The sequence below is a fragment of the Pristiophorus japonicus genome, chromosome 2 (genome assembly GCF_044704955.1).
Source record: "Pristiophorus japonicus isolate sPriJap1 chromosome 2, sPriJap1.hap1, whole genome shotgun sequence".
In the NCBI taxonomy this organism is placed as follows: domain Eukaryota; kingdom Metazoa; phylum Chordata; class Chondrichthyes; family Pristiophoridae; genus Pristiophorus; species Pristiophorus japonicus.
In genome coordinates, this window is record NC_091978.1 from 370962618 (window position 1) to 370978321 (window position 15704).

The 15704-nt window shown below is 49.4% G+C and overlaps 1 protein-coding gene across 1 annotated transcript in view; it reads right to left on the bottom strand.

Annotated features, from left to right (window-relative positions):
• Positions 1-444: 444 nt before the first annotated feature.
• Positions 445-15704, bottom strand: part of LOC139235101 (probetacellulin-like) — a 59562-nt gene continuing 44302 nt past the window's right edge. Inside the window, exons 4-6 of the mRNA XM_070866264.1 lie at positions 8614-8760; positions 4997-5126; positions 445-1355 (exon numbers count right to left, since the gene is read on the bottom strand). Coding sequence (XP_070722365.1) covers positions 4997-5126; positions 8614-8760 — 277 coding nt within the window. The 3' untranslated portion in view covers positions 445-1355. The remainder of the gene's footprint in view (positions 1356-4996; positions 5127-8613; positions 8761-15704) is intronic.

Consider the following 15704-nt stretch of genomic DNA (forward strand, 5'->3'; position numbering starts at 1 on the left):
AGGAGTAAATAGTTACAAAGGCCATATAACTGTCGGAGGTGCGGAGGTAGGGCTAACGTCAACATGTTTGAAGCTTTGGGAAGGTTTTGCTAGTTTTGGCCCAATGGCCTGTTTCTGTGCCGGATATCCGGCGTAATTAATAGCGCATTTCACTACCTAAATACTAATGCACTTTAAAAGAATTGCATTTCTATAGCGCCTTTCACAACCACCGGACGTCCCTCAGTACTGCCCCTCCGACAGTGCGGCACTCCTTCAGCACTGCACTCCCTCAGCACTGCACTGGGAGTGTTAGCCTAGGTGTTTGTGCTCGAATCCCTGGAGTGGGACTTGAACCTACAACCTTCTGACCCAGAGGCGAGAGTGCTGCCCACTGAGCCACAGATGACACATAGTCATATTATTGAGTTAAAACATTGGAAAGACAATTGGTTAGGTCACAAACGAAGTATATTTATTAAATAATAATAAATCGTGGCAATTACATACCCCCCAAAAACACATCCATCCATCCGTATTCCGGAACGACCAAACTCTGCGGGAGGGGGAGGAAGACCCATACAACCTGTCGCTAGTTCAGCTCGAGTGCAGTTGTACAGGACAGTGAACCAGCCAGCTTATTGTCCACTCGGTATACCTTCTTTTTCTATAACACATTTAGCAACATTCATGAACAAATATTTCATCACGACATTTTTCATAAGCCGAAAAAAAGTTTTCTTTTATAAAAAGATGAAGTGATTTCCGAGCTGTTTTTCTCTCCACGAGCAATCCCTCATTGAGCCGCATATAATGTACACCGGGTCAGAAATTGTTTTTTCTCTTGCATGTAGAGACAAGTGATGGCCATAAAATATCGCTTCCTTTGGTTAAATTGTCTTCTTTCTCTGCTAAATTTAATAAAGACAAATACTTTGGTCTCCCCGTGTGTCTCTGAACCCTCTCAGTAACAGATATTTGGCTTTGGTTATGTGCAGCTTCCAACACTTGTCGATAAGGCAGTAACAGATGGACTGTTCCCTGGGAACGGACGGTCGGTCGATGGGTCGAGGGTTGTGCATTAACCCCTTCAGTTTTTTCATTCAAATCCTTTTCCAGTTGCTGATACAAAGTCTACAGTCTTTAGAGCACCATTTCACAATGTAACGGAGGGTGAAGTACAGGTATCGCCCGAGCTGTACGTAATCGTGAGTTTACTTCAAGCATCGTGAGCATCTGCTTTCTTTCCCAAATTTAATCTGCCATCTTTTCAAATTTGAATCTGCCGCTTAAAATGTTCATATTGGCTACAACAGCCTCGTCCTGGTGCATTCCTGGATTAATCATCCTGCCTGCAGGAGTCACCGAGAATGGTCCTGTGAGGGGGGAGGGAGGAGGGAGGGGGGAGGGAGGAGACGGGAGAGGGGGAGGGAGTGGGTGAGGGAGAAGAGGGAGAGGGAGAGGGAGAGGGAGAGGGAGAGGGAGAGGGAGAGGGAGAGGGAGAGGGAGAGGGAGAGGGAGAGGGAGAGGGAGAGGGAGAAGAGGGAGAAGAGGGAGAGGAGGGAGAGGAGGGAGAGGGAGAGGGAGAGGAAGAGGGAGAGGGAGAAGAGGGAGAGGGAGAGGGAGAAGAAGAGGGAGAGGGAGAGGGAGAGGGAGAGGGAGAGGGAGAGGGAGAGGGAGAGGGAGAGGGAGAGGGAGAGGGAGAGGGAGAGGGAGAGGGAGAGGGAGAGGGAGAAGAGGGAGAGGGAGAGGGAGAGGGAGAGGGAGAAGGAGAGGGAGAGGGAGAGGGAGAGGGAGAGGGAGAGGGAGAGGGAGAGGGAGAGGGAGAAAATTGCATTTTAAAACAGCAGCTGAACTTTATTCGTAGAACTCAAGTCATTTGATTTTCTCTAATGTGTGCGCCGTGAGGATGCTCACGGGTTGGTAGAGATGTTGAGTTGTGAGTGGCTTGGGAGGGAGGGCGGGAGGGGGAGGGAGGGCGGGGGAAGTGGGAGGGGAAGGGGTGTCACATGATGTTCACAAGACTCAATAAAACCCCAGCCAGTTTGGGTTCGGGGGATCCACGATGGGGCAGGTGGTTGTGAGCCTGGTGGATGAACTGGTAATGTGTAGTGTGATTGGTAAACCTTTGTTAATAAACCAACTAGTTCTTAACAGCAATGTGTTGCTATGAATTCTGAAGCAAAGGACCCATGAAACAAATACATTACAATTCTTTATCAATTTTGAATTTTCAGACTCTTCCCTCTCCCCTGCTCAAGAATCCATTCTTCCCATGTCAGTTTAGGCATCGTGTTTGATCAGGGAGAGCATCAGAACCAATCTGATCTTGTCCTTAGGCCCAGCACGGATTGCTTTGCAGCAAGTATCACTGATAACGGTCGGGAGAAGGGGCCCAGCCGATCATCACATCCCCAGCACAGGCACCGCCTCGGGATACAGCGAGGGTACGGCCCAGACACAGACCACTGGGCCCCACCGCTCCGTGCCGGGGTTTATGCCCCACCGCTCCGTGCCGGGGTTTATGCCCCACCGCTCCGTGCCGGGGTTTATGCCCCACCGCTCCGTGCCGGGGTTTATGTCCCACCGCTCCGTGCCGGGGTTTATGCCCCACCGCTCCGTGCCGGGGTTTATGCCCCACCGCTCCGTGCCGGGGTTTATGTTCCACACCAGCCCCTTCCCACCCCATCACCATATCCTTCTATTCCTTTCTCCCTCATGTGTTTATCCAGCTTCCCCTTAAATACATCGATACTATTCGCCTCAACACCTCCCTGTGGCAGCGAGTTCCCCATTCTCACCGCTCTCTGGGTAAAGAAGTTTCTCCTGAATTAATTCTTATTTTTTTTATTAGCGGGTAAGTGATTGTAACTCAGAAACACAACACGATAAGACAGAAAAACACATCGTAAAATAAAGTGGGGAATTTTTCCATATCACTATAGAGAATTGTTGTTTGGTGACACAGATATTTAACCGGTGAGTATACTGCTCAGTGCTATCTGTTCTGGTGACTACAAATTGCTGCTCTAAGTCTCATGGTCAGTGGAGCAATAAACCAACAGTGAGAGTTCTCCAATATTTGTAACGTATTGTTGTTGTTTTATTAACTGTGTTTCTTAGTGATGTTGATTGAGGGATAAATATTGGCCCCAGGAAACCAGGGAGAACTCTCCTGCTCTTCTTCGGAATTGTGCCTTGGGATCTTTTATGTCCACCTGAGAGGGCAGACGGGGCCTCGGTTTAATGTCTCATCTGAAAGACAGCCCCTCAGATAGTGCGGCGCTCCCTCAGTACTGCCCCTCCAACAGTGCAACACTCCCTCAGTACTGCCCCTCTGACAGTGGGAGCAAGTTAACACACATGGAGCGTTCCAGTTTAAACGCTGGCATGCATCAAAATTGATGCATTTAAGGGGAAGCTGGATAAACACATGAGGGAGAAAGGAATAGAAGGATATGGTGATGGGGTGAGATGGAGAGGGGTGGGAGGGGGCTGGTGTGGAGCATAAACCCCGGCACGGAGCGGTGGGACATAAACCCCGGCACGGAGCGGTGGGGCATAAACCCCGGCATGGAGCGGTGGGACATAAACCCCGGCACGGAGCGGTGGGGCATAAACCCCGGCACGGAGCGGTGGGACATAAACCCCGGCACGGAGCGGTGGGACATAAACCCCGGCACGGAGCGGTGGGACATAAACCCCGGCACGGAGCGGTGGGGCTCAGTGGTCTGTTTCTGTGCTGCAAGACAGAGATCGATAGATTTTTTGACTCTAGGGGAATCGAGGGATCTGGGGATCGGGCGGGAAAGTGGAGTTGAGGTCGAAGATCAGCCGTGATCTCAATGAATGGCGGAGCAGGCTCGAGGGGCCGAATGGCCGACTCCTGCTACAAAGTCTGATGTAAAATTCTACGTCATTCTACAAGAACATAATTAGGAGCAGGAGTCGGCCATTCGGCCCCTCGAGCCTGCTCCGCCATTCAATAAGGGATCATGGCTGATCTTTGACCTCAACTCCACTTTCCTGCACTGTCTCCATATCCCTTGGTTCCCTTAATACACAAAAATCTATCGATCTCGGCCTTGAATATACTCAAAGACTGAGCCTCCACAGCCCTCTGGGGCAGAGAATTCCAAAGATTCACCACCCTCTGAGTGAAGAAATTCCTCCTCATCTCAGTCCTAAATGGCCGACCCCTTATTGTGTGTAAAACTTGTGCCATTTTATACACCACAATGAGTGAGCATTACTCCCAACAAATACATTGAGATAGCCATCCCGCTCCCCCCTCCTCCTCACCCCCCCGCCCCCAGCATCAGTACATTCATTGGTTTTTGTCTTCCACCTCGTACTGTAGTAAGAGTTACCCTTGGAAACACCAGCTGCAAAACAGCGGACCCAGAAATGGGAGAACTCCTTCAGCCAAAACATGGTCACTCACCAACAATGTCTCTGCAAGATCCTACAAATCTCCTGGGAGGACAGACGCACCAACATTAGCGTCCTCGACCAAGCCAACATCCCCAACATTGAAGCACTGACCACACTCGATCGGCTCCGCTGGGCAGGGCCACATTGTCCACATGCCAGACATGAGACTCCCAAAGCAAGCGCTCTACTCGGAACTCCTTCACGGCAAACAAGCCAAAGGTGGGCAGAGGAAACGTTACAAGGACACCCTCAAAGCCTCCCTGATAAAGTGCAACATCCCCACCGACACCTGGGAGTCCCTGGCCAAAGACCGCCCTAAGTGGAGGAAGTGCATCCGGGAGGGCACTGAGCATCTCGAGTCTCATCGCCGAGAGCATGCAGAAACCGAGCTCAGGCAGCGGAAGGAGCGTGCGGCAAACCAGTCCCACCCACCCCTTCCCTCAACCACTGTCTGTCCACCTGTGACAGAGACTGTGGTTCTCGTATTGGACTGTTCAGTCACCTAAGGACTCATTTTAAGAGTGGAAGCAAGTCTTCCTCGATTCCGAGGGACTGCCTATGATGATGATGGTCACTCACTCACTCAAGCAAGTGTGGTCATTGTTGTATCTTCATTTTCACCTCGCGAGTCTTTCCCCGCGAGTGGCTTTGAGCTCAGTGTCTCCACCTCTTCCCCTCGCCTCCTCCTTTCCTTGTGCTTCCTGCGAAACCGACTGTGGAAAAATAAAATTGGGAGGAAAAGGAAGGTGTTACAAAAATATTTCTCGCCGACATTCATTCCATTTCGCGGGTCGAGTTCCACTTTATTTGGTGGCAGTTCAGAGAATGTTCACAAGGTTGATTCCCAAGATGAAGGGGTTGTCTTATGAGGAAAGGTTGAGCAGGTTGGGCCTATACTCCTTGGAGCTCAGAAGAATGTGGATTCAAGTCTCACTCCAGGGGCTAGAGCATAAAATTCTAGTGCAGTGCTGAGGGAGCGCCGCACTGTCGGAGGGGCAGTGCTGAGGGAGCGCCGCACTGTCGGAGGGGCAGTGCTGAGGGAGCGCCGCACTGTCGGAGGGGCAGTGCTGAGGGAGAGCCGCACTGTCGGAGGGGCAGTGCTGAGGGAGCGCCGCACTGTCGGAGGGGCAGTGCTGAGGGAGCGCCGCACTGTCGGAGGGGCAGTGCTGAGGGAGCGCCGCACTGTCGGAGGGGCAGTGCTGAGGGAGCGCCGCACTGTCGGAGGGGCAGTGCTGAGGGAGCGCCGCACTGTCGGAGGGGCAGTGCTGAGGGAGCGCCGCACTGTCGGAGGGGCCTTCTTTCGGATGAGACGTTAAACCGAGGCCCCGTCTGCCCTCTCAGGTGGATGTAAAAGATCCCACGGCACTATTTTGAAGAAGAGCAGGGGAGTTATCCCCGGTGTCCTTGGGGCCAATATTTATTCCTCAATCAATATAACAAAAACAGATTATCCGGTCATTATCACATTGCTGTTTGTGGGAGCTTGCTGTGTGCAAATTGGCTGCTGCATTTCCCACATTACAACAGTGACTACACCAAGAAAACTTCATTGGATGTAAAGCGCTTTGAGACTTCCGGTGGTCGTGAAAGGCGCTATAGAAATGTACTTCTTTCTTTAATCTCTATCAGAGATGGTTTCTCAAACTACGGTTACGGCCAGCATCAGAGAATCGCCCCGGCACTGCCTGGGAGACAAGACTGGTCAGCCTGGCCAGTTCCAAAGCACTTTCCAAATCATAACTCAGTCACAATTTTGGCAGCGGGTTTGGCCACCAACTCCCCCAACAGCCTGCTCAACAGTAGCAGTTTCTAAACCAAATTATTGAATCAAGCAACTCCTCCGTCGCACCACACATAGAATGGTACAGCACAGGAGGAGGCCATTGGGCCCATCGAGCCTGTGCCGGCTCTGTGACAGAGCGATCCAATCAGTCCCAGTCCCACTCCCCCTGCTCTTTCCCCGGAGTCCTGTAATGTTTTTCCTTCAGGAACTTATCCAATTCCCTTTTGAAAGCCACGATTGAGTCTGCCTCCACCACCCTCTCAGGCCCCACATTCCAGATCCTAACCACTCGCTGCGTAAAAACGTTTTCCCTCGTGTCGCCTTTGGTCCTTTTGCCAATCGCCTTAAATCTGTGTCCTCTGGTTCCCGACCCTTCCACCAATGGGAACAGTTTCTCTCGATCTACTCTGTCCAGACCCCTCATGATGTTGAACACCTCGATCAAATCTCCTCTCAACCTTCTCTGCTCCAAGGAGAACAACCCCAGCTTCTCCAGTCTATCCCCATACCTGAAGTCCCTCATCCCGGGAACCATTCTCGTAAATCTTAATACGACAGATTCTACAATAACATCCCAGTAATACTGGACCACCATTTAATAAAATACAGTTTACTACCTATCCCCATAAAACAAACAGATTCATGGTGGGAAATATCAAACTTTCATTACTGCTGTCCCTGCTGCCCCCTTGGCCGTGTGTTTACTGAGTTGTAGGTTTGCAAAAACCATCTTAAAATGGACTCTATCCATTAATGGCGTCTGTGAAAAGGAAGATAATTGAACATTTCCAGACAGCCGGAATTCAATCATTTAAATATCGGGAACGCGCTGACTGAAAGGGCGGTGGGAGAAGATTCAGTAGTAACTGTCAAACTGGAGTTGGATAAATACTCAATGGGGGAGAAGTGTGCCGGGCTGTGGGGAAAGAGCGGGGGGAGTGGGGCTGAGTGGATCGCTCTGTCACAGAGCCGGCACAGGCTCGATGGGCCCAATGGCCTCCTCCTGTGCTGTATGATTCAATGATTCACAAGTAACGGGCTGAACTTTCGGTCGGGGGCTAATTCAGGCGGTAATGGCGGTAAATGTTGCACCTGGGGAATGGTCTGCGTCGGAAGCCACAAAATTCAGCAGCTGGGCCCTGAGTGTGGGTCGGGGCGCTAAGGGGGGCTTACACACCTCTCTCAGGGCGCTAGGCCGGCTGAGCATGGGACAATCCCCGAGCTAAACAGCCGGCCTCGGAGCGCCCCGAGAGGGGCCTCCCTGGGAAACATAATCGGCACAAAAAACATTCCCAATACCTTGCTCATCCCACATAAACACAAATCGCACAATTAAACCAACAAAAAAAACAGTCACACTTTCCTCATGCTGACATCCCTTCCCTCCCCGCCCCCGGAACAGCTCAGACCACCCGCTTTCCCAGGCGCTCCCACTAGGGGGCGCTACATGGGTCACGCACCGGACAAATCTCACCGTGGTGCCGCGATCGGGTGGGTTACACGCCGGGCTCAGTGTACCCGAGTGGTACGGCTCCGTGGCCCCCCCCACAAACCCGGCACTGAAGGTCCGGGGCGGGGCGCTGGGAGCTCGTCACCCGCCCGGAAATCATTTGTATTCCCGTTACCGGCCCCTTTGGGGCGGCGATAGAGAAGCAAGCCCGACGGAAAGCATTAATAGTAGCTACCAGTACCCCCACCCCCGAGGTATGCGGACACGCGAGTGTGACCGGTCTCGCACTGGCCGCTCACCTGCCGTTGTCGCTGGCAAGGATTCCGGGCTAATTTAAAGGGACATCACACTAAAAATTAATTGAGGGAACATAAAAACATAAGAAATAGGAGCAGGAGTAGGCCATACGGCCCCTCGAGCCTGCTCCACCATTTAATACGATCATGGTTGATCCGATCATGGACTCAGCTCCACTTCCCTGTCCGTTCCCCATACCCCCTTATCGGTTAAGAAACTGTCTATTTCTGTCTTAAATTTATTCAATGTCCCAGCCTCCACAGCTCTCTGAGGCAGCAAATTCCACAGATTTACAACCCTCTCAGAGAAGAAATTTCTCATCAAAGTTTCAAATGGGCGGCCCCTTATTCTAAGATTATGCCCCCTAGTTCTAATCTCCCCCATCAGTGGAAACATCCTCTCTGCATCCACCTTGTCGAGCCCCCTCATAATCTTATACATTTCGATAAGATCACCTCTCATCCTTCTGAATTCCAATGAGTAGAGACCCAACCTCCTCAACCTTTCCTCATAAGTCAACCCCCTCATCCCTGGAATCAACCGAGTGAACCTTCTCTGAACTGCCTCCAATGCAAGTATATCCTTCCTTAAATACAGAGACCAGAACTGTACATTGATAACTGCCATTCTAGCTTCTCAACACATAACAAAATACGGGCGGATACTTAACTGCACACAGATACATATGATGATTATCAGGATGACGAGCACCACCATGGTGAGAACCAGGCCGACGATGACATAGTGATCCTGCTTCCCGATGAGATAGAACATATCCACGAACTCACAGCGCGATCCCGTGTAGCCAGATTTACACCTGTTGGAAACAAGTATCAGTCACTTATTGAGTATTCCAGCGGCAATGGGGACAGGAGCAACAGGCCGTGTCACAAGGGACGCTTTTCGAATCCGGGCAATCTCGTTACACCCACCCAAAATGCTGGAAAGAAAGCAAGTCTTTCATTTATATAGCACCTTTCACAACCACCGGACGTCTCAAAGCTCTTTACAGCCAATGAAGTACTTTTTCATGTAGTCACTGTTGTAATGTAGGAAACGCGGCAGCCAATTTGCGCACATCAAGCTCCCACACAGCAACGTGAAAATGACCAGATAATCTGTTTTTAGTGATGTTGATTAAGGGGTAAATATTGCCCCAGGACACCGGGGATAACTCCCCTACTCTCCTTCAAAATAGTGCCGTGGGATCTTTCACGTCCACCTGAGAGGGCAGACGGGGCCTCGGTTTAACGTCTCATCCAAAAGACGGCACCTCCGACAGTGCGGCGCTCCCTCAGCACTGCCCCTCCGACAGTGCGGCGCTCCCTCAGCACTGCCCCTCCGACAGTGCGGCACTCCCTCAGCACTGCACTGAAGTGTCAGCTTAGATTTTTGTGCTCAAGTCCCTGGAGTGGGACTTGAACCCACAACCTTCTGACTCAGAGGCGAGAGTACTGCCCACTGAGCCACAGCTGCATTAATACTCTGGAAATACACGGGACCTCAGGTATTGCTGCCTGACCTGCTGAGTATTTCCGGCGTTTCTGGGTTATATTTCATATTTCCAGCATCCGCAGTATTTTGTCTTTTGTACCCCCGGGAACAGCTTTATTTATAAATGTCTCAATCGGTGTGGAGTTGATGAATGATACCAGATAGTGCACGGTCGGGGTAAGCAGTCCCACTCCCCACTGCTCTTTCCCCGTAGCCCTGCAATTGCTTTTTCTTTTCAACTTCAGCCGCTTCATCAATGACCTTCCCTCCAGCATAAGATGAGAAGTGGGGATGTTCGCTGATGACTGCACAGTGTTCAGTTCCATTCACAGCTCCTCAGATAATGGAGCAGTCCGTGCCCACATGCAGCAAGACCTGGACAACATTCAGGCTTGGGCTGATAAGAGGCAAGTAACATTCGCGCCACACAAGTGCCAGGCAATGACCATCTCCAACAAGCGAGAGTCTAACCACCTCCCCTTGACATTCAACGGCATTCCCATCGCCGAATCCCCCACCATCAACATCCTGGGGGTCACCATTGACCAGAAACTTAACTGGACCAGCCACATAAATACTGTGGCCACAAGAGCGGGTCAGAGGCTGGGTATTCTGCGGTGAGTGTCTCACCTCCTGACTCCCCAAAGCCTTCCCACCATCTACAAGACACAAGTCAGGAGTGTGATGGAACACTCTCCACTTACCTGGATGAGTTACAGCTCCAACAACACTCGAGAAGCTCGACACCATCCAGGACAAAGCAGCCGCTTGATCGACACCCCATCCACCACCTTCAACACTCACTCCCTCCACCACCGGCGCCCCCTGGCTGCAGTGTGTACCATCTACAAGTTGCACTGTAGCAACTCGCCAAGCCTTCTTCGGCAGCATCTCCCAAAAGGACAAGGGCAGCAGGCGCATGGGAACACCACCACCTCCACGTTCCCCTCCCAGTCACACACCATCCTGACTTGGAAATATATCGGCCGTTCCTTCATCGTCGCTGGGTCACAATCCTGGAACTCCCTCCCTAACAGCACTGTGGGAGCACCTTCACCACACGGACTGCAGCGGTTCAAGAAGAACATAACATAAGAATTAGGAGCAGGAGTCGGCCATTCGGCCCCTCGAGCCTGCTCCGCCATTCAATAAGATCATGGCTGATCTGATCATGGACTCAGCTCCATTTCCCTGCCCGCTCCCCATAACCCTTCACTCCCTTATCGCTCAGATATCTGTCTATCTCCACCTTAAATATATTCAATGACCCAGCCTCCACAGCTCCCTGGGGCAGAGAATTCCACAGATTTACAACCCTCAGAAGAAAGTTCTCCTCATCTCAGTTTTAAATGGGCGGCCCCTTATTCTGAGACTATGTCCCCTAGTTTTAGTTTCCCCCGAGTGGAAATATCCTCTCTGCATCCACCTTGTCGAGCCCCCTCATTATCTTATATGTTTCGATAATATCACCTCTCATTCTTCTGAACTCCAATGTGTATAGGCCCAACCTACTCAACCTATCTTCATAAGTCAACCCTCTCATTTCCGGAATCAACCTAGTGAACCTTCTCTGAACAGCCTCCAATGCAAGTATATCCTTCCTTAAATACGGAGACCAAAACTGCACGCAGTACTCCAGGTGTGGCCTCACCAATACCCTGTACAGTTGTAGCAGGATTTCTCTGCTTTTATACTCCATCCCCCTTGCAATAAAGGCCAACATTCCATTGGCCTTCCTGATCACTTGCTGTACCTGCATACTAACTTTTTGTGTTTCATGCACAAGGACCCCCAGGTCCCTCTGTACTGCAACACTTTGCAATTTCTCTCCATTTAAATTATAATTTGCTTTTCTATTTTTTCTTTCAAAGTGGATAACCTCACATTTTCCCACATTATACTCCATCCGCCAAATGTTTGCCCACTCACTGAGTCTGTCTATATCCCTTTGCAGATTTTTTGTGTCCTCCTCACAATTTGCTTTCCCACCCATCTTTGTATCATCAGCAAACTTGGCTACATTACACTCGGTCCCTTCATCCAAGTCATTAATATAGATTGTAAATAGTTGAGGCCCCAGCACTGATCCCTGTGGTACCCCACTAGTTACTGTTTGCCAACCGGAAAATAATCAATTTATCCCGACTCTGTTTTCTGTTATTTAGCCAATCCTCTATCCATGCTAATATATTACCCCTAACCCTGTGAACTTTTATCTTGTGCAGTAACCTTTTATGTGGCACCTTATCGAATGTCTTCTGGAAATCCAAATACACCACATCCACTGGTTCCCCCTTATCCACCCTGTACGTTACATCCTCAAAGAACAGCAAATTTGTCAAACATGATTTCCCTTTCATAAAACCATGCTGACTCTGCCTGATTGAATTTTGCTTTTCCAAATGTCCCGCTACTGCTTCCTTAATAATGGACTCCAGCAATTTCCCAACCACTGACGTTAGGCTAACCGGTCTATAGGGCCCAAGTTTTGGCTCGAGTTGCTCCTATTTTTTGGAGCAACTAGTTTAGTATGGAGTATCTTAGAAATCGCAATTCTCAGCATTTAGTTTGCTCCAGTTCTAGTTAGTTAGTTAGAATAGTTTCATTTTAGTACAGTTTTTCTTTCCAAAAGGGGGCGTTACCAGCCACTTACGCCTGTTTTGCAAGTTTAGGCAGCGAAAAGTTACTCCAAATGAATGGAGTATGTGTCGATTTTTGTATGCTCAGAAAAACCTTGCCTACACTTTATAAATTAGGCACAGGGAGCGAGAGATGGGGAGGGAGGGGGAAGGGAAGTTAGAGGATTTTACAAAGCATTAAATATTTCACTTTTACCAATAAAGAGCCATCATCAATAATAAATGATAAATAAAATCAATAAATCAAATAATTCAAAAAAAATGTAAAAATAAAAAATAATTTAAAAAAATCAATAAATAACATTTTTTAAGTTTCTACTCACCTACTGCAGCACCGGGAGCCCTCCAACAGCCTGCTGAAGAGCTGGGCGGGCGGGCCCCGTCCCCAACAAGATGCTCAGGCAGGGCCCACCCCCGCCATCGAGGAGGTAAGGGCAGGTAGGCCACTCGGCCCGGGATAGGGGCAACGTCCCTTCGGCCTGGGATAGGGTCGTGGCCCAGAGACAGGACGCACTGGGAGGGCCAGGAGCCACTGCGATCGCGCGCAGCTGCCGTAACTGTTTTTGGCGCAGGACTGTAGCTCCGGCCCCAGCAGCTCCTGCTGCGCTGCGCTGAGCTGCAAACGGGCCGACAGATATCGGAGAATCGTGAGGTAAGTATTTGCCGCTTTTTCAGTTCTAGAAATTAGGCGGGCCGTTCTACCGGGGATCCGAAACTTGGACCCATAGTTCCCTGCTTTCTGTCTGCCTCCTTTTTTAAATAGGGGCGTTACATTTGCGGTTTTCCAATCCGCTGGATCACCCCAGAATCCAGGGAATTTTGGTAGATTACAACCAATGCATCCACTTCTTTTAAGACCCTAGGTTGTAAGCCATCAGGTCCAGGGGACTTGTCGCCTTTAGTCCCATTATTTTACCGAGTACTACTTCTTTAATGATAGTGAGTGTATTAAGTTCCTCCCTCCCTATAGCCCCTTGATTATCCACTATTGGGATGTTTTTAGTGTCTTCTACCGTGAAGACCAATACAAAATATTTGTTCAATGTCTCTGCCATTTCCCTGTTTCCCCCATTATTAATTCCCCAGTCTCATCCTCTAGGAGACCTACATTTACTTTAGCCATTCTTTTCTTTTTTATGTACCTGTAGAAACTCTTACTATCAGCTTTTATATTTTGTGCTTTATATTTTATACTTTCATAAATTATCTTCCTTCTCTTTATTATCTTTAGTTAGATCTTTGCTGGCTTTTAAAAGTTTCCCAATCCTCTGGCCTCCCACTAGTCTTGGCCACATTGTATACCCTTGTTTTCAATTTGATACCATCCCTTATTTCTTTAGTTAGCCACAGATGGTTATCCCTTCTCTTACAGCCTTTCCTTCCCATTGGGATATATTTTTGTTGAGAATTTGTTGTGGAAGTATCTCCTTAAATGTCTGTCACTGCTCATCAACCGTCCCACACTTTAATCTATTTTCCCAGTCCGCTTTAGCCAACTCTGCCCTCATACCTTTGTAGTCTCCTTTATTTAAGCTAAGGACACGGGTTTGAGATCCAACTTTCTCACCCTCCAACTGAATTTAAATTTCAACCATATGATGATCACTCATTCCTAGAGGATCTTTTACTAGATGATCATTTATTAATTCTGTCTCATTACACAGTACCAGATCTAAGATAGCCTGCTCCCTGGTTGGTTCTGCAACGTACTGATCAAGGAAACTATCCCAGATACACTCTATGAACTCTTCCTCAAGGCTACCCTGGCCAATTTGCTTTGTCCAATCAATGTGAAGGTTAAAATCGTCTATGATTATTGCCGTTCCTTTTTTACAAGCCTCCATTATTTCTTGATTTATACTCCGTCCAACAGTGTAGCTACTGTTGGGGACCTATAGACCCACCAGCGACTTTTTCCCCTCATTATTCCTTATCCCCACCCAAACTGATTCAACATCTTGAACTTCTGAGCCAATATCATTTCTCACTAACATACACTGATCCCATCCTTTATTAACAGTGCTAGCCCACCTCCCTTTCCTTTCCGTCTATCCTTCCGAATTGTCAAATACCCCTGAATATTTAATTCCCAGTCTTAGTCACCTTGCAACCACGTCTCTGTAATGGCTATCAGATCATACCCATTTGTATCTCTTTGTGCCGTCAACTCATCTCTTTATCTGAATGCACGTAGCATTTGTAACAAAAGAGCTTTTAAATTTGTTTTTTTTAAATCATTTTTTCCTGCTTTGACCCCACTTTCTGATTCACCTTTATGTTTATACATTCTGTCCCTTCCTGTCACGCTCTGGTTTTCATTTCCCCCGGTGCTACCCTGCTCTATTGCCTTCTCCTTATTCTTTGACTTTTTAAATTTTCGCTCATCTGAATCCCCTCCCCCGACCCACTAATTAGTTTAAAGCCCTCTCCACAGCCCTAGTTATTTGACTGGCCAAGACCCTAGTCCCAGCACGGTCCAAGTGAAGCCCGTCCCGACAGAACAGCTCCCTCTTACCCCAGTACTGGTGCCAGTGTCCCACGAACCAAAACCCATTTCTCCCACACCAGTCTTTGAGCCCCGTGTTTAACTCTCTGATCTTATTCACCTTATGCTAATTTGCTTGTGGCTCAGGTAGTAATCCAGAGATTATTACCTTTGTGGTTCTGCTTTTTAATTTGGCTCCTAGCTGCTCATATTCCCTCAGCAGAACCTCTTTCTTTGTCCTACCTATGTCGTTGGTACTCTCGTGGACCAGGATAACTGGATCTCCCCGCTCCCACTCCAAGTTCCTCTCCAGCCCAGAGGAGATATCTTTAACCCTGGCACCGGGCAGGCAACACAGCCTTCGGGACGCACGCTCTCGGCTGCAGAGAACAGTATCTATCCCCCTAACTATACTGACCCTACCACTACAACGCTTCTTTATACTCTCCGCACTTGAGTGGCCCCCTGTACCACAGTGCTGTGGTCAGTTTGTCCATCCTCCCTGCAGTCCCTGCTCACCATCATCTTCTCGAGGGGCAGTTCGAGATGGGCAATAAATACCAACCTTGCCAGTGACAATCACATCCCAGGAATTATTATTTATTTATTTATTTTTTTAAAAGTGTGATCAAAACATGGAATGTTGCTGCCATTGGGTGATGGAATGGAGAACCATGGACTGGTTTAAGAAACAGTGAATGCTGTGATAGGGACAATATAGGTTCTTGCTGATTAATCAGGATAGGCTAACTGACCTTCCAACAATATATTCTGGAATTTATTCCTCAGCCGTGGCTCAGTGGGCAGCACCCTCGCCTCTGAGACAGAAGTTGTGGGTTCAAGTCCCACTCCAGCGACTTGAGCACATAAATCTAGGCGGACACTCCCAGTGCAATGCTGAGGGAGTGCTGCACTGTCGGAGGGGCAGTACTGAGGGAGCGCCGCACTGTCGGAGGGGCAGTACTGAGGGAGCGCCGCACTGTCGGAGGGGCAGTACTGAGGGAGCGCCGCACTGTCGGAGGAGCAGTACTGAGGGAGCGCCGCACTGTCGGAGGGGCAGTACTGAGGGAGCGCCGCACTGTCGGAGGGGCAGTACTGAGGGAGCGCCGCACTGTCGGAGGGGCAGTACTGAGGGAGCGCCGC